The following is a 23,655-nucleotide window of genomic DNA, read 5'->3' as shown; positions in this document are numbered from 1 at the left end:
AATATGGCCGCCACGGCAGCCATCTTGAAATTGGTTTCCATCAATTTCAAGCAGAACGGCTTGTCCAATTAAATCCATTTTTCAGTGTGTGTTGGGGTTGAGTAGAGGAAGGTTCCTTTCGAAAATGGGCGTGCTGCGATTTTCAATATGGCCGCCACGGCAGCCATCTTGAAATTGGTTTCCACCATGCATGGGCTGAGGGGTTACGCCCAGTTTGCGGTGCTATTTATTTAAATAGCATCGCAAACATTTAGACCTCAAAGACACCTTTTCATTCATTGTTTAAAGCCAAGGGACACCGTCTCTCTCTTCGTGACAATGAGCTGTGCTGCCGTGTGTAAAGGCACCTAGTCCACTTGCTGCTTAGCTTGGTTTATCAATCTTATACTTTTGATATTACTCACATAAATCCTATTTATTTTTGTTGGCTAATCCTAATATTTGTTTTACATAAATGCATCATTTTATGCTGAAGGAAGTTTGAAGCAAACTTGTTGAATCCCCTACATATTGAATATGACAAGCTTGTTTGCAATTTATACTTTCCATCAAACTTCCACATTTTAAAGTCCAAATATCATTTGCTGCATGCAGATTAATTAGCTTTCTTTATGTCATCCGTTCAACAAACACACAAGGTGTATATTGAGACAAAAACAGCTTTGGAGGATCAGAATGTTGGATTGGATTGAACTTAATTTTAAAAATAATTGTTTATTCTTGCCCATATTCAAAGAGAAATAATTAACTCTAAAATAGCATGTATTCCCCTCTTCTCCAGTTTGAGAAACCCTTTTCTCAATTTGACTCTTCCCCTCTTCCCCTCCTCCCCCCCTACCCCCCCCCCCCCCCCAATTTGACCCCTTTCCACAGAGCTTCAGTTTGGCAGTACACCACTACCTCGGGTCATCCTCCCATATTCACTATCTTTGCCTCCCTCAGTCAGCCTCACCCTCACCTGTTACAGATTGCTGTTTCATTCCCTAGTCTCTATCCTTGTTGCGTCCACATGGTCGCCCACGGTTGATGAGTGCATTGCCTTTTTTTATTTGCCTTTACAGGAACGAGGCTCATGAAAGACAAAGGTAAAACTGAAAATGAAGTGCATTCTACATACGTACGTGTCTCCATTTTGTTAAGAGCGTTCATCGAAAACCATTCAACAGAGGAAATTGAAACTTCACCACATGTTACATGGCCATCTGTCACTTCTATATTCTAGATGAGCCAATACATAGTGAACAATATTTTTTCAGTTGATGCATTTCAAATTGACAAAATAAGCACAAAAAGGGAAAAGCATATTGAGAAAAAGGGGGTAAAAAGTAAACCATATGTCCATGTTGTGTGCTTCATTTGACACAATGTGCCGCTGTATGGTCATCAGTGAAGCATATTTTAGATCATTGTTGAAAGGAGCCTAGGCAGCACAGCAGAGGCGTCGCACGTATGTGCACACCTTGGGAACTCTGAAGATGGCTCGTTACCAAGACCAATTCTGCAAGCCTGTCGTGTAGTCATTAGTGTGGCTGATGGGCCGTGGCAGGCGTCGTAGCCACAGTCCTAATTAGTTTTTCTCATTGCATGCCAAGTACCAGACATGACAACTGTGGAAATATAAATATACAATGTAGCACTGTATTTATATAGTATTACACTTCATTACCCAAGTTTTGATATGCCATACTATCTGTGGAATCTTTTATGCATGCCACTATTTGCTCATATTTGACCATGCATTGTATCAACTATTTTGCTACAAAACGACAATTGATCTGGGCATCCAGCGATGTCTTGATCTTTAGTATTTTCCTTCGTTTCCAAACCAATAACTGAAAGGTCGTCTGCCAGGAAGATGCAGAGGTAATGAATGCACTTGCCTTGGACCAGTCAAGTGTGAGTTAGATTATTAAGCAGTTGAACATATTGTTGTGAATATGAGAATGTTTTTTTATTTTGTGGTGGTGGTAAAATGTTGTAAAAGGTTGTTGTAAAAGGTTGTTGTAAATATCACCCCTCCTCCCTCCGTTGTGGTTGTATAAAGGTCAAAGGGCGTTCCCGTAGTTAGTCCATAAAAAAACATACATGCAGGACACGCTATATCTTTTCTTTTGATAGTTATTTCTTATTCTGTGTTTTAGGATAAGGCTGTGTCTCCCATTAATTAAAAGTACTCCATTGCACCAGTGAAAGAGAATAGACCCCCTTTCCTTCCCATCCCCAAAAATCTCCCTGTCCATCCCCTCCAAAACCTCCAATGACCTCATATTACATCCCCCTCTCGTCATTGGCGAGCCTCGATTGCCCATATTACCTCCCCTCCAATAACCACCATTGACCACGAGGCTCGGGTCGGAGAAGAAAGGCGTGTCTCCACCTCGTCAGAGGAGGGGAGGGGCGCGCCCGCCCGTCGTCGTCCGGGGCGGAGCCCAAGGGTCGTGCGACCAGCCAGGGCCGAGGTGAGCGCCCCGATGGGCGTGTCCAAAGCGCCGGGGGCGTGATCGCTGGGGGCGCTATAAAAGGGCGCAACCGGAAGTGGAACAAAAGAAGAAGAAAGGGAGATGCACTCTGGGTTGGTCGGAGAAAGAGAGAGAGGAGGAGTTGGTTGCACCGAGAGAGAAAGAGAGAGAGAAGAGTTGGTCTGAGTCGGGTGCCAAAAAGGAGGGTCAGTGGTCACAGTTGGTTGCGGTGGTGAGAAGTCGGTGGTGAGAAGCGAGTAAGACAAGGCCTGGCAAGGCAACTGCAGGCCGCCGCAGCAGCGACACCCGGCATCCGCAAAAAGGGGGCAGGAACGGCGGCTGCTGAATGCGCCGGTTGTGCGGCGGGACCCCCCCCTTGGACCTCTCCCTCTCCCTCCAGCCATCCACATCCTGCGATTCCTGCAATTCCCCGTGTGAGTCGTCTTTGTTTGTTCTGTCCTGGGTAATAAGTTAAGTCTGTAGATAAGCTAAATTTGCACTGTGTCACCTGCGTCTTGTACTTGTAAATAAACTGAATTGCTTTTTGTTGCTTGTGTGTAAATAGTAGAAATAAATTCAGTAGTAATATTTCAAACCTTTTTTTGTCTCCGTTTTCCTCTTGCATTGCGTCGCTTTTGTCTTTTCCCTCATTGAGCAGCTAGGGTGCGATACAACCAACGTTCGGGTGGAATCGGGTGAGTTTTGTTAGGTCGCGGTTTTAAACCACCGCTCGGTCTATAACATCCTAACCGCGATCTATAACAATTGGTGTCGGGGAGTGAGATCGACCCGGAGCGCGCTTCACGCGCTCAAAATTATAAAGTACGAAATTTGTTTTGTTTTAAAGGAAAAGCCCAAATTTTTAAATCGCGCCATGGCTGTCCAAGGCGACGGGATGCCGGTGGGAGAGATAGAGGGGTTGGAAGTAACCCAGGACTTCGGGGAAGAAAGGGAGGAGGAAAATGGCAATGTGGTTGCGGGAATATCAGGCGCGCAAAATGGCGCGCTCGCTCACGTGGTTGAAGGGTCCCAAAATAGCGGCGCCGCGGAGGGCGAGCCTGCGGTGGCGGCTGGGGACGCTGGGCAAACCGGGTTTGACCTCAGATTATTCTTGACCCAACTGAATGCAAAAATGGATCAAATGGGGAACCGGATGGAGGCTCAGAATAAGCAATTGGGGGTAATGAGGGACGAAGCGAGGGGTACCGTTGAGGGGTTAGACAATAATTTTAAGGAGTTAGACAAGAAATTTGAGGGGTTAGACAATGGGATAGAAGGGGTGAAACATGGGTTAACGGGGGTGGAAAATAGAATGGCTGCCCAGGAGAATCAGTTAGAGGGGGTGAAAAATGGGTTAATGGGGTTAGAAAATAGGATGGAGGACAAATTGCGGGAAATAGGGGAACAATCCGCCCGGGAAATCGAACAGATGGGGAACCAGATGGAGGAAATACGACGAGGGGTGAGTGAGGAGGTCTCGGGGCTACGCGAGGAGGTAAAGCGAGGCGAAAAGCGTATAGAGAAAGAGGTGAGAAATAATACGGCAAAGTTACAGGGGGGAATAGAAGATCTGACGGAGGAGGTGGAACAGCTGACAGAGGGACAAACTAAGTTAGTGGAGCAGGTTCAAAGGAACACTGCAGTACTCGGAGGGTTAAAGGCGACACAAAAAGAAATTAAAAACGAATTAATAGCGACGCAGAGGCAATGTCAGATGGTACGGGAGGAACTGACAATGAGGGTGGAGGAGGTGACAGAGATAATGGAGACAAAGGACCGAGAGGTGAGGACGCACATCGAAACGGTTAAGGTAGCCTTAGAGGACGAACTTGAGGAGACGCACCGAGAAATAAAAGAGGTTAAACAAAAAGTAGAGGAAGTGGAAGAAGGGGTGAGTGAAATTAAGAAGAGACGGAGGGAAACTAAGAGGGAGATAAAGGAGGAAGTCATGGAATATGTACAAGGTCTGTGTTCAAATCATGATGCGGTGCTCACTAACCAAATAAAAAGTTTGCAGGTGGCAGAGGAGGTGCGACGAGGTACGGAGGTGAGTGGCAATGTACATGATGTGAGGGGAGATTCAGTCGGCTTGGTGATTGGTTTGGATCCGGGTGTTCGTGAAAGGCCGTTGGTGAAGTGTGCGACAGGTCTGGTGTGCGAAAAAAGAGGTGTGCGAGAATGTCCGACCATGGGGTGTGTGAGGAAAAAGTGCACGCCGAGGAGTGAGTGTACCGTCAAGAGTGAGTTGGTCGAAGCGCGTGTGCGAGGGAGCACAGGGAAGCGCGGTGTGGTGAGTGTTACGGAGGAAGTAACGAAAAAGTGTGCGCGGGAGGATGCGCGAGAAAGGTGTGTAACGGACGGGTGCATGGGGAAAGCGCATGCTGTCAAGAGTAAGGGAGAATGCATGCCTGTGGTGAGTGTTACGGAGGAAGTAACGAAGAAGTGTGCGCGGGAGGACGCGCGAGAAAGGTGTGTAACGGACGGGTGCATGGGGAAAGCGCATGCTGTCAAGAGTAAGGGAGAATGCATGCCTGTGGTGAGTGTTACGGAGGAAGTAACGAAGAAGTGTGCGCGGGAGGATGCGCGAGAAAGGTGTGTAACGGACGGGTGCATGGGGAAAGCGCATGCTGTCAAGAGTAAGGGAGAATGCATGCCTGTGGTGAGTGTTACGGAGGAAGTAACGAAGAAGTGTGCGCGGGAGGATGCGCGAGAAAGGTGTGTAACGGACGGGTGCATGGGGAAAGCGCATGCTGTCAAGAGTAAGGGTGAGTGCGCGACCGAGAGTGGAGGTGAGAGTAGTGAGAGTGACAAGGAGAGTGAGCTGGTTGTGACAGGTGAGCGAGGATGTACACCTGGGATGGAAGGATGCACACCTGGAATGGTAGAGCGTGTGTGGGAAGGCCCATTTGAGTTGGTAGTGAGGCACGTGGTTGGGTGTGCGGGTGAGAGCACACCTGTGATCGTCACAAAGGAGGTGACCGAGGAGGGGGCGCGAAGCGGTGTCTTGGTGAGGTGTGCGAGCAACGAATGTGTGCCAAAGTGTTCGGTGGTCAGGTGTGTGACCAAGTCGGTGAGCGGAATGAGTGTACCGAGGTGTGTTAGAGAAGGTACGACCAAGAGCATGGTAGCGTATGCTTGTAAGCATCCAGGTGAGGCGTCGACGATAACCGGGTTAAAGGTTAGAACGACTTATAGCCGACTCGGGCCCTCGGTGCGTGCCGGGCTTCGCGTGCCGCGAGAACCAGCGGGGATCCGAACCACGGCGGTTTCGAAAGAACTGCCGTGCGCGATCCACGCTGGGCCTCGCGTGGAACGGCCGCGTCCGGGCTCCACTAGACGGAGCGGGCCGCCCGATAGGAAGGGTCGTCATGGCGACCACTTTCTATTGAGACGTGCCGGCAGGTCGAGATCGGGACATTGGATGGCTCCACGCCGAGGTGGTGCGTGGGATCTCGGCCCGGGTAAGCCCCCATCCCTGCCACGAATGCGGGACGTATCCAGCCGCTGGCACAAAAGAACCCGCGTTCATGGCTCGGCTGTACGAAGCCGAGCTTTCGAAGGAAATTGGCGCACCGAGAGGATGTAATAAGTAGACGGGTGATGGTGATAGTGATAGTGATTTAAAACGAAATTTAGAAAAGTGAATGGAATTGGCAGTAAATGGAAAATTTTTGAATTGTTGGATTTGGACGAGCGAAATTGGTAGTGAGAGACCCCCGATGTGGTGGGATGGCAAATCCACCATCCCTCACAGGTGGGGCAAAGGAGCAATAGCTTATGGGGTGTATGGCAGTGAAAACTAGCCCGGGTGGGTTAGGTTATATTGTAGGGATCTAGCGAAGATGACCTTAGGTGACGTTAAGTTTAGTTAGTGACTGATACCTGTAGTGGGGACGCAGGTAGTTTAGTGTGGATGATAATGACGTGGGAGCGCAATAGTTTAAAGGGACGACTGGGAAGCGCAAGTTTCAGAGGGGAGTAGTTAGCCGAGATGATGCCGTGTGTGTGAGGATTGAACAGGTGAGAATGGAACAGGTGTGATTGCACAGGTGTGCAACTGAACAGGTGAATGGAGCAGTGTATGAGGGAGTAGTGGTGATTGCGTGTTGTGTTGACCAAATGGTCCAGGAAGAGGAGGAGGGTGCAGGTGGCACCAGGTAGGATTGCACAGGTGTGCAACGACAGGTGAATGAAAGACAGGTGTATGGAATAAATGGTCTGGAGGATTGGAATGGATGGTCGTGGAGTGAGAATGGTGGAAATTGTGGAGTGGAGTGGATGGTGCGAAGGTGTGAATGGGGGAAGAGTGGACCCCCATCACGGATACCCGGGGCGGGTAGTGTAAGTGTTAGGTAGAGGGTACAGGTAAATTGTGGTTTGGATATTGGCATCTGTGGTGCGAGGTGAAAGAATGGTATTTGGATGGGTGCATTAGTGTTGTGGAAATGGCTGGGCGTGTAGCCTGTTAGTGTGTGTAGTTGGTTTGGGCACTCCACCACTGTGAGGATGTCGGCCAGGTGAGGCCGCAGGTGGGCTCTGGGAGCCGGTAGTAGTTGTTGTGGATGGGGCCCGAGGATCCGGAGGACGGACCCGGGTAGCCCAGTGCCAGAGGGCACCATGGGGTGACAGAGCCAGGAGAGGGGCTGCCCCCAGTTAGATAGGTTAGGGTGAGGAGCTAGGTAAGCTCGGGTGGCAACTACAGTGGTGGAGGTGTGCAGGTGGGTAGACCTGTTGGGAGAGCTACACGTCGCGGCCCAGAAATTGTGCGAGGGCACCGGGAGATGAATCGGGGGAGTGAGACCCCAAATTGAAGAGCACCACAGTTTGGCCAATGGGAATTGGTTTTTAGAACCCATAGTGTAAGAGGGCCAATGGTTTGGCCGGAGAAAGACCCCGGGTAGTGTAAAGTGTGTTAAAGTCATTTAGAAAGTAGTTAGGATGAAGTCTCCTCGCACCATCTGCATCCACTCACCTGAGGTGACAGATACTCCACACCATGCCATGGTTTAATTATTTTTATGATGCAAATGTTTGGATTGTGAGACGCATCATGACGTGGGTGTGACATTGTGCTTTGATGTTCCATCTCTGCCTCCTTATGAGGATTGATGATGACTTGATGATGGCAAATTTTGAAGTAGAGGGATTGTGGAGACGAATTTGGTATAGGGGAAATATGGGGAAGACGTGACAGTAGTGACGAATTGGTAATGTGTAGGTTTTGTACATATGGGGTAAGGGCAAGGGTGGGCTAGGTAACAGGGGGGTGACGTACGGTAGGGACGAGCTTTCTCACTTCGCCCTCCGTACGCATTTCGCCTTGCATTGCCTTTTTGATGTGTACCCTTGAGACCTTACCCCTCGCTCATCTGTCTTGTCCCCCCTTTTTGTCTCCCACATGAGGACCTGAGCGCCGTTGGGCGCCGAGGGGAGCGTGCGTGGGTCGGCCATTGTGCGCCCGAAATTCCCAGAACCAGCTGTCTGCATCGATGCACCACATTATGGACCACATGTCAGTGGCCGAGCACCACTTATGGACCCCATGGGTTGGGGCAAGGCCCCTCTGCTGGAACCGGCCATGAGGGCCCGAAATCTTGCTGGCGGACCTTGGCCACAGGGCACCGATGCCCCACAGGTGAACCACACGTAGTCGGCCCTGTGGGCCATAAATAAAGATAAATAAAATGGACACGTTTGGGCAAGCTTTATTGCAAATAGGCCGCCAGTAAGCAGAGCAAATGAAAATGACAACAACCAAGAAATAATGATAACCAGCAGAGGGAGCCGAAGAGCAAGAGACACCTGCAGGGTTGGGTTTGTTGGTTTTATTTTATTCATTGAACAATGGGGACTGCACCGATTGGTGCTTGGGTGTGTATTGGTGCGTTTTTGGGTGCTTTAATGGTGCATTGATGCAGAGCAGACTGTCCTCCCCCCAGAAAGAACAATTACAGGTCCTGGGTTAGTTTTGTAAATAAAATTAGCGTCAGTGTAAATAATGCTCCCCACCGTCAGTGTATAGTTTGAAGACCATTCCGCAATTCGGTTAACTGTGGGCGTAAGTCTGTTAGGCAGGGTGCAATGGAGCAGCGGGACACATTTATTTATGTTTTAAAACTGTCGCACTCAGGGTCAGGTTAAAAGTAGAGGGAACTACACCTACATGCCACACTAAGGTAAAAGTAATAGGCCCGGGACGTGCCTAAGGGGAGGAGGGTGCAGTGTTGTGAATATGAGAATGTTTTTTTATTTTGTGGTGGTGGTAAAATGTTGTAAAAGGTTGTTGTAAAAGGTTGTTGTAAATATCACCCCTCCTCCCTCCGTTGTGGTTGTATAAAGGTCAAAGGGCGTTCCCGTAGTTAGTCCATAAAAAAACATACATGCAGGACACGCTATATCTTTTCTTTTGATAGTTATTTCTTATTCTGTGTTTTAGGATAAGGCTGTGTCTCCCATTAATTAAAAGTACTCCATTGCACCAGTGAAAGAGAATAGACCCCCTTTCCTTCCCATCCCCAAAAATCTCCCTTTCCATCCCCTCCAAAACCTCCAATGACCTCATATTACATCCCCCTCTCGTCATTGGCGAGCCTCGATTGCCCATATTACCTCCCCTCCAATAACCACCATTGACCACGAGGCTCGGGTCGGAGAAGAAAGGCGTGTCTCCACCTCGTCAGAGGAGGGGAGGGGCGCGCCCGCCCGTCGTCGTCCGGGGCGGAGCCCGAGGGTCGTGCGACCAGCCAGGGCCGAGGTGAGCGCCCCGATGGGCGTGTCCAAAGCGCCGGGGGCGTGATCGCTGGGGGCGCTATAAAAGGGCGCAACCGGAAGTGGAACAAAAGAAGAAGAAAGGGAGATGCACTCTGGGTTGGTCGGAGAAAGAGAGAGAGAGGAGGAGTTGGTTGCACCGAGAGAGAAAGAGAGAGAGAAGAGTTGGTCTGAGTCGGGTGCCAAAAAGGAGGGTCAGTGGTCACAGTTGGTTGCGGTGGTGAGAAGTCGGTGGTGAGAAGCGAGTAAGACAAGGCCTGGCAAGGCAACTGCAGGCCGCCGCAGCAGCGACACCCGGCAACCGCAAAAAGGGGGCAGGAACGGCGGCTGCTGAACGCGCCGGTTGTGCGGCGGGACCCCCCCCTTGGACCTCTCCCTCTCCCTCCAGCCATCCACATCCTGCGATTCCTGCAATTCCCCGTGTGAGTCGTCTTTGTTTGTTCTGTCCTGGGTAATAAGTTAAGTCTGTAGATAAGCTAAATTTGCACTGTGTCACCTGCGTCTTGTACTTGTAAATAAACTGAATTGCTTTTTGTTGCTTGTGTGTAAATAGTAGAAATAAATTCAGTAGTAATATTTCAAACCTTTTTTTGTCTCCGTTTTCCTCTTGCATTGCGTCGCTTTTGTCTTTTCCCTCATTGAGCAGCTAGGGTGCGATACAACCAACGTTCGGGTGGAATCGGGTGAGTTTTGTTAGGTCGCGGTTTTAAACCACCGCTCGGTCTATAACATCCTAACCGCGATCTATAACAATATTTTTAACAGGCAGAGAACCCTCAGATGAGCATTATGCTATATACCATGGTGTATTTTCCCAAGAACAGGCTTATTGTCGCCAGTATCCTATCCCTTTTCCAAATGATTGCCTTGATGTAAAGGGGTAGAACCTGCCTCAGGTACAATAACCAGCGAGACAAATTTGGAATAGATTCCCAGTCCGATATGCATTCAACAAAGATAGAAAGGTTTGCTTTGTACTATGGGCTAGCAGAATAGCTTAAAGGTATGCAAACTTGTTGTTGAACTGTCAAGCCTGTCTTTGAGACTCGTCACAGCTATAAATTTTCATCCTGGTGTTTTGCAAGCAGGGCCATGAATCAATGTATATGTCATCCATTCGATGGAAGTGAAACTGTTGGACCCATCTGCCAGCATTGGTTGTCGGTAGACATTAAAAATTTGACAGTCTTTCGTGAAGAGTAGGTAAGTTGTAGCTAGCTGGTTCCTGCCTAAACTGTTGTAAATTCCAAATTCCTGCCTAAGCTGTGGGTAACAAGTGGTGTGGTCTTCCAGGATATCCCTCAACACAAGATTACACTATTTACTATTTCAGAGTTTGGTTGCTATCTAGGCAGCAGCTCTGACACTACAAACAAATTCATGTTACCATATTGGTCGCATGTCACATCTAAATGGCCGTCTTTGACTATGAAGGAAAATGATGATCAAACATTAATCCAAGCAAGATTTGCCACTCACCTGGAGGTGGCAAATCTGGGTGATGATTTCTTTCAACACGACTTCAAGAAGAAATGAAATTGCACGAGTGAAAACCTTCACAGGAAGAATACCATCCCACACAGATGCCAAGCGATCAAGCTGCAGAATGACCTGCCACATGGAGAAGAAAGAGGTGGGAATGTCAATACAACTTCTTCTCCTCCTCTTCCCTTTATAAGCAGTGTGACATGAGATTTATAAGAATGATGAGAATCACTCATACATTATTTAATGGATTCAATTATTACCACAAATGGAACAAGTTACATTCAAAGTACACCGCTCACATGCCCAATAAATAAATAACATATCCTCCAGTGCGACATCGCCAGGGTGCCTTCGGCGCCCGGAATGCCACAGTGCAGAACATGGAGATGGAATTGGGAGGGGGGGGAGCGCAATAATGGATTAATTGCGTAATTAAAAGAAATAAATAATAAGTATAAAAAATGAATTTCTTAAACAATTGGCTAATAATAGCATACCGAAACAACGTTTTGAAAATTTGAAAATTAATTAAAAACTGCAACTTTTTGAAAATTAATTAAGTAATTGATCGAAAAAATTAAATAACTAATCGATGAATTGATTAATCAATAAATCAAAATACCCTTCACAGCCAAATCTCTTGATCACTGTCATGTCCGAATATCAGCTTCCTAGCTCAAAAGGTGCCTGAGATATTGCCCAGATGGGAAAGAAAAGAAGTACTTCATAAATCGATAATATTTAACTAATCAATCAATGAATTGATAAATCAAGAAATTAAAATACCGTCGAGTGGGGCGACTTTGAATGTCGGGATGACTTTGAACACTTGTTACAACACAAGGTTCATTCGGATGATTTTTTTTACGGTAAAAAAATCATCCGAATGAACCTTGTCACAAGTGTTGAAAGTCACGCCGGCATTCAAACTCACCCCACTTTACGGTACCGTTTTTGCCAAAGCACGTGCTCACTGTTGTGCCCAAATTTCAGCTTACTAGCTCGAAGGAAGGCTGAGATATCGCCCAGAAAACAAGAAATCAACTAAACAAGTAGAGCCGCATTCAAAGTACACCGCTCCATGCCAAATAAATAAATAAAATATCCTCAGGCACCCGACAGTGCAGCACATGAAGATGGAATTGGGATGGAGCGGTGCACAATAATTGATTGATTAATTGCATAATTAAAATAAATAAATGATAATCGTAAAATAATTAATTTCTTGATCAATTGGCTAATAGCATACATAATAGCATTCCTAAACAACCACCCTTTCATCCAGATCAGTAACGTTTTGAAAATTAATCAATCAAGTAATTCATCGAGTAATTAAATAATCAATAAATCAAAAATACCCTTTACAGCCAAATCACTTGATCACTTTTGTGTCCAAATATCAGCTTCCTAACTCAAAAGGTGCCTGAGAAATTGCCCAGATGAGAAAGAAAACAAGTGAATCCTCTTGGATTGCGCTGAGGTTCGGGCTTGGAATTTCTAGGAGGAAGTATAATTTGTATGCAATGAAAGTACATGTAATATGGGATCGAGTAAGATCGAGTAAGCTTCACCAGTGCGCGTGCGCGAATTTACGTCACATCGGCAGCGAGAAGGCGTTCCCCAACACGAACCAATCAGGAACTGCCACGCCCACTTATATGATCTCCGAATTCCTGTGACAGGAATTAGCGTTACACTGGCTGGAAGTCAATCGCTAAAGGCGCTTCCTCAGCGCCAATCACCAGTGCGCGAATTTACGTCACGTCGGCAGCGAGAAGGCGTTCCCCAACACGAACCAATCAGGAACTGCCACGCCCACTTATATGATCTCCGAATTCCTGTGACAGGAATTAGCGTTACACTGGCTGGAAGTCAATCGCTAAAGGCGCTTCCTCAGCGCCAATAAATAAGTACTTAATAAATCGATACAACATGCATTTTAAAGGCCATTTTCCCTGCTAGAGCGGGGGTTAGCCTTGCGGTCCCCATGACAATCTTCTCCATTTTGCCCTATTTTCTGCATCTCTCCTTGTTAACCCCCTTGCCCGCATTTCTTCTTCCACCATCTTTAGCCAAGTCTTTCTCGGTCTTCCCCGTCTTCTACTTCCTTCTACATTCATTTCCATCACTCTTCTCAACCAGTCACTTTCATCCTTCCTCAACACATGACCAAACCATCTCAACCTGTTCCTCTTCACAGCATCAATCACAGGCTCTATTCCCATCATCTTTCGCAATTCATCATTTGTCTTCCCCTCTCTCAACGATACTCCGCACATCCGTCGAACCATTCGCATTTCCACCCTTTCCAACCTTCGTTGCTGCTCTACGTTCATTACCCATGTCTCGCTCCCATAAATCATAACACTTCTCACACATGCAGCATACACCTTTCCCTTCAGCTTCAACGACACTCCCCTCATCATCAGCACGCCACTCAATTCCCGAAACTTCTTCCATGCACATCTCACTCGAGCAACCGTTGCCGAGTCTGATCCACCTTCTCCATTCAGCATGTCTCCGGGGTAGCAAAATGTTTTCACACCTTCCAGCTTCACGCCGTCTCCAAGATCCAACTCAACATTTCCTCCAACATCCAACTTAATAAATCGATAGAAATGAAATAATTAATTGACTGATTAATCAAAAAAAAATTGTGCCCAAATTTCAGCTTTCTAGCTCAAAGGATTGCTGAGATATTGCCAGGACAAATCAACAAAAAAGAAAGAAAACAAGAAAGAAAACAGATTGCTCCCATTTGTACTTTTCCCTTTCCCTTTCCCTGCGTACTCCCTTTCGGAGTGCGTCATCGCCAGACCCACTTTGGTGCCCAGCGATGATGTCATGCAGTGCCTGGAGATGGAATAGAAAGGAATGGTGTACAACAAACAAGCGGAGTGAAAACTAAGTACTCCCTTTCGGCTCCCGGCAATGACATCATGCAGCGCCTGGAGATAGTATAGGAAAGGAGTGGCATACTATAGAAAACAAAAAGAATAAATTTCCTTCCCCCTCTTTTTATAATAATTGGGGCAGGGGTATGGAGGAAGAGACAAGACTGAGATTTGCACAGAAGAAACAGATGTATTGGCGAGAGGAATAAGCAAAAGGAACAGTGCATAGTGGGTGACATCAAACACCTGTCGGATAGCTTTTTGGGCAGCAATAAAAGTTTCATCCTCCTCCAAGTTTCCAAACCCCCTAGCACCAGAAAGTGAGGCAAGCAAAGCAGCTTGTTGCTCTTTCAGCTGGGCTGACAGGCATGTTGTCCCTAAGGATGAATGGGGAGGATTAGGGGAAAAAGGAGTGACAATTTGAAAGGAATAATGTCAATGTCAATCAAATGTTTTTTAGAGCAGGGAGCAGAGAAAACAGTAAAAATGAGTAGCAAAAAGAGGTCTAAAAGTTTAAAGTTTGACTTGATCACCACAAGTATACTGGGGAAGACATGATAATGACAAGAGCCATCAGCTAACCCATTTTTGTGAGCTCAGGGACGATGTCAACAAAGGTCAGTCCACAATTGCGAAGTGTGCGTGGTAAGACAGCCATAAACTCATGTCCCATGGTCTGCAAGTGCCGTGCCAAAAAGAGGCAGTTGTTGTAATGCACGGCAGAGAGCTGGGGAAGTAAGCTGAGTGCATCGCTGGATAGAGGAATAAGTTGAATGAACACAGGAACCAGAAAAAAAGAAATAAATTGCTTTGGAATTAAACAAAATATATATTTTTAAACTGAGAATTACTTGGACTTCATCATTATCCAATCTTTCACTTTAAATCTTTAAGCTTATCGAATAAAATGCAGTGTTCCATGGAAAATACAGCGTTGGTTAACTACTCAGCAATTTCTGTGAAAGTAACCATATCTCGTCCATGACTAGCTTCAAAGCATGTGATATTACGTAAATATTTTGGCCAATCGAGGAGAAGGCCCAGATGTAAATAATGACATTATTTAATGACATAAATAATGACATTACATTTTCATTAAAAATGCTTACAAATATAAATACTGTTGCCAATTCCAAAAGGTTAACTCACTCTTTTGCAGTCAGTGCCATGTTATTTAATCAAAAATGACCTGTTTGCTTTGCTTCGATCTTGCATGATCCCCAAAGTTCCCTCTTGATCTCTCTTGATCCCGGAAATAGTGGCCGTTTTAACTGCTTGGAGTTTAAGTTTGAAGGAAGAAACGGTATTCTGTATTGACTTAAGAAGATAGATGTTGAGTTTAAATTGCATAATTTTAAACGTCCAGGCATCACAAGCCTTGTGTTTGAATTTCATTATATTTTAGATCCAAAATAAAAGTTCATTTTTACTTTCCGTACCATGAACCAGCTTCGCTGATCGACGCAAGATTTATACCATATATTAAACTTTAATCAGACGAAAGGAATCACACGACTTAAAACTAAACAACAAATTATATATATAATTATGATGTAGTTTCATATATAACCGAAAGGTTTTCAGTCACAAGTGCATGGAGACCACTGCGTTGCCCTGATGAAGCCCTAATAAGGGCGAAACCAGGTCGGTAACTGTGAGTTTTGCATACACTTGTGACAGTATCTGAATTAACATCTATAAAAAAATGACGCACTGAGAGATGGCTCCTCCGGAGCTGGGCAGGCAGGGTGGACACACGTGGCGATGACGTCACGGCATTCGCTCAATAGGTTGGAGCACTAAATTATACATAACCACCGTTTAGAGGCCATTTTTCCCCGCAAAGCGGGGGTTGGCCTTTTCGGGGACCGTGGTAGTTGTTGTTTTTTGGTCCCCTTTTTGAAGCAATGTTTTACGGCCGGATGCCCTTCCTGACGCCAACCCTTTTGGCCGCCTTCAACGACAAACAGGGAATTACCAGTGAACTGGTACTCAATTTGCCGACCTCGGAAGGATGACAGGCTGAGTCAACCCCCCTGGCATTAATTCGGCGATCGACCGAGATTCGAACTCAGGATCCTAGGATCCTAAGCCGGCACCCTAGCCGCTAGCCCAACACCAGGGATAAATTATACATACCGATATATATATATATATATATATATATATATATATATATATATATATATATATATATATATATATATATATATATATATATATATATATATATATATATATATATATATATATATATATATATATTGTTACTGATCGCGGTTTAGATGTTATGATGACCGAGCGGTGGTGTATTACCGCGACCTAATAGGATCCCTGACTCACCCGATTCACCCAGGACTTTGGCCGGATCGCACCACAGCTAGTCAATAGGGAAAAGACAAAGGCGACACGGATGTGAAGAAGAAAAAGAAGACAAAAAGGTTGGAAATGCTACTGAATTTATTTACTATTTACACACATAAGCAAAAAGGAGCAATCAAGTTTATTTACAACACATAAGACGCAGGTGACACAGGGAAAATACTAGCTTACCTACAGACTTAATTAAATACCCAGGGACAGAACAAACAAAACAAACTCACGTATACAAGAAGGGTGGAAAGGCAGGAGGTGGATGGTTGGAGGGAGAGGAAAGGTCCAAGGGGGTCCTGCAGCTCAACCGGCGCGTTTAGCAGCCGCCGTTCAGGCCAGGCCTCACGCTGCTGTTTTGGCTGCTGTGTACGTCGCGTGCTTTGCCAGGCCTTGTCCGACTCGTCTGGTCCAAACCCTCAACTCTTTCTTGGTTCACTCCCTCCTCACCACCGACTCCTCACCGCAACCAACTGACCACCGACTCCACTGACTGACTCTTCACGACTCTCTCTTGACGACCAACTACCTCTGGCAACCGACTCAGACCAACTCAAAGTGCATCTCCTCTGGGAACGCCCCCGCCGTGGGTTATATAGGCCCCGCCCCTCAACCTTTGCGAACCTCCCCCAAACGTTCTCTCCCCGCCCTCTCAAGCCAAACCCCTTGTTCATGGTTGGTCGAGTGGGGCTGGATCACTCCTCCCCTCTCTGACGAGGTGGGGACCCGCCTTTCTTCTCCGACTCAAGCACATGGTCAATGGCGGTTATTGGAGGGGAGGTGATTGGGAATCGAGGGCCCAGCAATGACGAGAGGGGATGTAATATGGAAATGGAGGTTTTGGGGATGGGAAGGAAAGGGAGATTTTGGGGATGGGAAGGAAAGGGGATCTATTCTCTTTCACTGGTGCAATGGAGTACTTCAATTAATGGGAGACACAGCCTTACCCTAAAACACAGAATAAGAGATAACTATCAACAGGAGTATTTCTATTATTTGGCTGACGTGTATGCTCGTGGACTAATTATGGGATGCCCTTTCACCTTTACACAGTTCCGGAGGTAGGGGGCGCAGAATAAACAATAATAATAATAGTACAGCACACAATCAAAAAATATACAGTCCTCATCTCCGCAACACTGCACCCTCCTCCTCTTAGGCACGTCCCGGGCCTACAACTTTTACTTTTAGTGTGACACGTAGGTGTAGTTCCCTCTACTTTTAACCTGACCCTGAGTGCGACAGTTTTAAAACATAAAGAAATGTGTCCCGCTGCTCCATTGCACCCTGCCTAACAGACTTACGCCCACAGTTAACCGAATTGCGGAATGGTCTTCAAACTACACACTGACGGTGGGAAGCATTATTTACAATGACGCTATTTTTATTTACAAAACTAACCCAGGACCTGTAATTGTTCTTTCTGGGGGGGAGACAGTCTGCTCTGCATCGACGCACCATTAAAGCACCCAAAAACGCACCAATACACACCCAAGCACCAATCGGTGCAGTCACCATAGTTCATCAGTGTTCCATAAAAATAAAATCAACAACCCCTAACCCTGCAGGTGATCTCTTGCTCTTCGGCTCCCTCTGCTGGTTATTATTATTTTCCTGGTGTTGTCATCTTCCCTTGCTGGCGGCCTATTTGCAATAAAAGAATGCACCTAATGTGTCCGTTTTTATTTTATTTATGGCCCACAGGGGCCGACTATGTGTGGTTCACCTGTGGGGCATCGGTGCCCTGTGGCCAAGGTCCGCCAGCAAGATTTCGGGCCCTCATGGCCGGTTCCAGCAGAGGGGCCATGCCCCAACCCATGGGGTCCATAAGTGGTGCTCGGCCACAGACATGTGGTCCATAATGTGGTGCATCGATGCAGACAGCTGGTTCTGGGAATTTCGGGCGCACAATGGCCGACCCACGCACGCTCCCCTCGGCACCCAGTGGCGCACAGGTCATGTGGGAGACAAAATGGGAAAGACAATTGAGCGAGGGGTAAGGTCACAAGGGTACACATCAATAAGGCAATGCAAGGCGAAATGCGTACGGAGGGCGAAGTGAGAAAGCTCATCCCTACCGTACGTCACCCCCCTGTCACCTACCCTACCCTTGCCCTTACCCCATATGTACAAAAATCTACACATTTACAAATTTGTCACTACTGTCACGTCTTCCCCATATTTCCCCTATACCAAATTCGTCTCCACAATCCCTCTACTTCAAAATTTGCCATCACCAAATTCATCATCAATCCTCATAAGGAGGCAGAGATGGAATATCAAAGCACAATGTCACACCCACGTCATGATGCGTCTCACAATCCAAACATTTGCACAGTAAAAAATAATTAAACATGGCATGGTGCGGAGTACCTGTCACCTCAGGTGAGTGGATGCAGATGGTGCGAGGAGACTTCATCCTAACTACTTCCTAAATGACATTAACACACTTTACACTACCCGGGGTCTCTCCCTGCCAATCCATTGGCCAACTTACACTATGGGTTCTAAAAACCAATTCCCATTGACCAAACTGTGGTGCTTCTCAATTTGGGGTCTCACTCCCCCGATTCATCTCCCGGTGCCTCGCACAATTTCTGGGCTGCGACGTGTAGCTCTCCCAGCAGGTCTACCCACCTGCACACCTCCACCACTGCAGTTGCCACCCGAGCTTACCTAGCTCCTCACCCTAACCTAACTAACTGGGGCAGGCCCTCTCCTGGCTCTGTCACCCCCTGGTGCCCTCTGGCACTGGGCTACCCGGGTCCGTCCTCCGGATCCTCGGGCCCCATCCACAACTACCGGCTCCCAGAGCCCACCTGCGGCCTCACCTGGCTGACATCCTCACAGTGGTGGAGTGCCCAAACCAACTACACACACTAACAGGCTACACGCCCAGCCATTTCCACAACACTAATGCACCCATCCAAATACCATTCTTTCACCTCGCACCACAGATGCCAATATCCAACCACAATTTACCTGTACCCTCTACCTAACACTTACACTACCCGCCCCGGGTATCCGTGATGGGGGTCCACTCTTCCCCCATTCACACCTTCGCACCATCCACTCCACTCCACTATTTCCACCATACTCACTCCACGACCATCCATTCCTATACTCCATACCATTTATTCCATACACCTGTCCTCCATTCACCTGTCGTTGCACACCTGTGCAATCATACCTGGTGCCACATGCACCCTCCTCCTCTTCCTGGACCAGTTGGTCAACACAACACACATCACCATCACTCACTCATACACTGCTCCACACACCTGTTCAGTTGCACACCTGTGCAATCACACCTGTTCAATCCTCACACACACGGCATCATCTCATCTAACTACTGCCCTCTGAAACTTGCGCTTCCCAGTCGTCCCTTTAAACTATTGCGCTCCCTCGTCATTATAATCCACACTAAACTACCTGCGTCCCCACTACAGGTATCAGTCACTAACTAAACTTAACGTTACCTAATGTCATCTTCGCTAGATCCCTACAATATAACCTAACCCACCCGGGCTAGTTTTCACTGCCATACACCCCATAAACTATAGCGCATTTGCCCCACCTGTGAGGGATGGTGGATTTGCCATCCCACCACATCGGGGGTCTCTCACTATAAATTTTGCTCGTCCAAATTCCAACCAATTCAAAAATTTTCCATTTACTGCCAATTCTACCCATACCATCATCAAATTTTGCTTTTTTCTAATTTCGGGGCCAAAACACTATCCTCATCACCCGTCTACTTATGACATCCTCTCGGTGCGCCAATTTCCTTCGAAAGCTCGGCTTCGTACAGCCGAGCCATGAACGCGGGTTCTTTTGTGCCAGCGGCTGGATATGTCCCGCATTCGTGGCAGGGACGGGGGCTTACCCGGGCCGAGATCCCACGCACCACCTCGGCGTGGAGCCATCCAATGTCCCGATCTCGACCTGCCGGCACGTCTCAATAGAAAGTGGTCGCCATGACGACCCTTCCTATCGGCCTGCCCGCTCCGCCTAGTGGAGCCCGGACGCGGCCGTTCCAAGCGAGGCCCAGCGTGGCACGCGAAGCTGCCCGACGCGCACCGAGGGCCCGATTCGGCTATAAGTCGTTCTAACCTTTAACCCGGTCACCGTCGATGCTTCACCTGGACGCTTACATGCATACGCTACCCCTTTCTTGCTCATACCTCCAGCTGTTCCCATGCTCCTCGTACCTTTCCTTACACACCTCGGTACACTCATTCCGCTCACAGACTTGGTCACACACCTGACCACCGAACACCTTGGCACACATTCGTCGCTCGCACACCTCACCAACACTCCTCTTCGCGCCCCTTTCTCGGTCACCTCCTTTGTGACAATCACAGGTGTGCTCTCACCCGCACACCCAACCACGTGCCTCACTACCAATTCCAGCGTGCATTCCCACTCACGCTCTACCATTCCAGGTGTGCATCCTTCCATTCCAGGTGTACATCCTCGCTCACCTGCCACAACCAACTCACGCTCCGTGTCACTCTCACTACTCTCACCTCCACTCTCGGTCGCGCACTCACCCTTACTCTCGACAGCGCACTCTTTCCTCATGCACCTGCCCGTTACACACCTCTCTCGCGCACACTCTTCCGCACATTTTTTTTTTTTTTTTTTTTTTTGTATACAATATCGAGGCTCGTGAAAGAGCGAGGCATGCATTCTCGAGGCATGCATGCAGGCATGCATTCTCCCTTACTCTTGACATTGTCCCGTTACACCCTCTGTAACACTCACGACAGGCATGCATTCTCCCTTACTCTTGACAGCATGCGCTTTCCCCATGCAACCGTCCGTTACACACCTTTCTCGCGCATCCTCTTGCGCACACTTTTTCGTTACCTCCTCCGTATCACTCACCACACCGCGCTTCCCTGTGCTCCCTCGCACACGCGCTACGACCGACTCACTCCTGACGGCACACTCACTCCTCGGCGTGCACTTTTTCCTCACACACCCCATGGTCGGACATTCTCGCACACCTCTTTCTTCGCACACCAGACCTGTCGCACACTTCACCAACGGCCTTTCACGAACACCCGGATCCAAACCAATCCCCAAGCCGACTGAAGCTTTCCTCACATCATATACATTGCCACTCACCTCGGCACCTCGTCTCCGCACCTCCTTTGCCACCTGCAAACTCTTTATTTGGTTAGTGAGCATCACATCATGAGTTGAGCACCGACCTTGTACCAATTCCATTACTTCCTCCTGGATTTCTCTTTTAGTTTCTGTCCGTCTCTTCTTAATTTCACTCACCTCTTCTTCCACTTCCTCTAATTTTTGTTTAACCTCTTTTATTTCTCGGTGCGTCTCCTCAAGTTCGTCCTCTAAGGCTACCGTGACCATCTCTATGTGCATCCTCACCTGCCGGTCCTTTGTCTCCATTATCTCTGTCACCTCGTCCACCCTCATTGTCAGTTCCTCCCGTACCATCTGACATTGCCTCTGCGTCACTATTAATTCGTTTTTAATTTCTTTTTGTGTCGCCTTTAACCCTCCTAGTACCGCAGTGTTCTTTTGAACCTGCTCCACTAGTTCTTTTTGTCCCTCCGTCAGCTGTTCCACCTCCTCCGTCAGATCTTCTATTCCCCCTTGTAACTTTGCCGTATTATTCCTCACTTCTTTCTCCATACGCTTCTCACCTCGCTTTACCTCCTCGCGTAGCCCCGAAACCTCCTCACTTACCCCTCGTCGTATTTCCGCCATCTCTTTTGTAGATGCCACCCTCATCTGTCCCAATTCATCCCTCTGAGCATCCAGTTTGGTTTCTACCCCGATTTTCACCTCCTCTATCTGCTCTCCCATTTGTTTGATTTCCCTGGCAGATTGTTCCCCTATTTCCCGCAATTTGTCCTCCATCCTATTTTCTAACCCCATTAACCCATTTTTCACCCCCTCTAACTGATTCTCCTGGGCAGCCATTCTGTTTTCCACCCCCGTTAACCCATTCTTTACCTCTTTTATCCCGTTGTCTAACCCCTCAAAATTATTGTCTTCAAATCAAAATTATATGTCAAATTTATAACTTATATATATGTCAAAATTATAACTTCTCACCGGTACCCCTCACTTCGTCCCTCATTACCCCTATTTGGCCCCCCATTTCTCCCATACTGCTTTTCAAACCTCTAATTTGGTCTCCCAATTGCTCACTATTCTTTTCAATAAGGGCCTTCATTTGCATCATAAAAAGGTTCAAATCCACCAGCGGCGCTGCTGCGGTCGCGGGCGCGGCAAAATTTGGTGCTGCTACACCCACGTGCGCGAGGACGCCATTTTGTGCGCCTGATACCACCTCAACCGCCTCCTCATTGCTCCCCTCCATTTGATCCTGGGTTACTCCTAACCCCTCTATCTCTCCCACCGGCATCCCGTCGCCTTGACCAGCCATGGCGCGATTTCAAAATTCGGGTTTTTCTTTAAAAAAAAAACAAATTTCGGCAGCTCGTAATTTTGACCAAATTTTTTTTTTTTCTATTCGTTTTAAAAATTTGGTTCGGGCCTCGAATCCCACTCCCAGACACCAATTGTTACAGATCGCGGATTAAGATGTTATTTACCGAGCAGTGGTATTGCCGCGACCTAACAGGATCCCTGACTCACCCGATTCACCCAGGACTTTGGCCGGATCGCACCACAGCTAGTCAATAGGGAAAAGACAAAGGCGACACGGATGTGAAGAAGAAAAAGAAGACAAAAAGGCTGGAAATGCTACTGAATTTATTTACTATTTACACACATAAGCAAAAAGGAGCAATCAAGTTTATTTACAACACATAAGACACAGGTGACACAGGGAAAATACTAGCTTATCTTCAGACTTAATTAAATACCCAGGGACAGAACAAACAAAACAAACTCACGTATACAAGAAGGGTGGAAAGGCAGGAGGTGAATGGTTGGAGGGAGAGGAAAGGTCCAAGGGGGTCCTGCAGCTCAACCGGCGCGTTTAGCAGCCGCCGTTCAGGCCAGGCCCCACGCTGCTGTTTTGGCTGCTGTGTACGTCGCGTGCTTTGCCAGGCCTTGTCCGACTCGTCTGGTCCAAACCCTCAACTCTTTCTTGGTTCACTCCCTCCTCACCACCGACTCCTCACCGCAACCAACTGACCACCGACTCCACTGACTGACTCTTCACGACTCTCTCTTGACGACCAACTCCCTCTGGCAACCGACTCAGACCAACTCAAAGTGCATCTCCTCTGGGAACGCCCCCGCCGTGGGTTATATAGGCCCCGCCCCTCAACCTTTGCGAACCTCCCCCAAACGTTCTCTCCCCGCCCTCTCAAGCCAAACCCCTTGTTCATGGTTGGTCGAGTGGGGCTGGATCACTCCTCCCCTCTCTGACGAGGTGGGGACCCGCCTTTCTTCTCCGACTCAAGCACATGGTCAATGGCGGTTATTGGAGGGGAGGTGATTGAGAATTGAGGGCCCAGCAATGACGAGAGGGGATGTAATATGGAAATGGAGGTTTTGGGGATGGGAAGGAAAGGGAGATTTTGGGGATGGGAAGGAAAGGGAGATTTTGGGGATGGGAAGGAAAGGGGATCTATTCTCTTTCACTGGTGCAATGGAGTACTTCAATTAATGGGAGACACAGCCTTACCCTAAAACACAGAATAAGAGATAACTATCAACAGGAG

The 23,655-nt window shown here is 47.6% G+C and overlaps 1 protein-coding gene across 1 annotated transcript in view; it reads right to left on the bottom strand.

Annotated features, from left to right (window-relative positions):
• The window catches only part of ZW10 (zw10 kinetochore protein), a 148,162-nt gene that overhangs the window by 17,291 nt on the left and 107,216 nt on the right, over nt 1-23,655 (bottom strand). The window contains exons 13-15 of the mRNA XM_068125775.2: nt 14,192-14,361; nt 13,856-13,986; nt 10,707-10,838 (exon numbers count right to left, since the gene is read on the bottom strand). Of these exons, the coding sequence (XP_067981876.2) occupies nt 10,707-10,838; nt 13,856-13,986; nt 14,192-14,361 (433 nt within the window). The remainder of the gene's footprint in view (nt 1-10,706; nt 10,839-13,855; nt 13,987-14,191; nt 14,362-23,655) is intronic.

The sequence above is a fragment of the Myxine glutinosa genome, chromosome 1, assembly GCF_964187855.1.
Source record: "Myxine glutinosa chromosome 1, kmMyxGlut1.1, whole genome shotgun sequence".
NCBI lineage: Eukaryota > Metazoa > Chordata > Myxini > Myxiniformes > Myxinidae > Myxine > Myxine glutinosa.
Note: the sequence above shows the minus strand (reverse complement) of the source record. Positions and strands in the feature narration are given on the sequence as shown.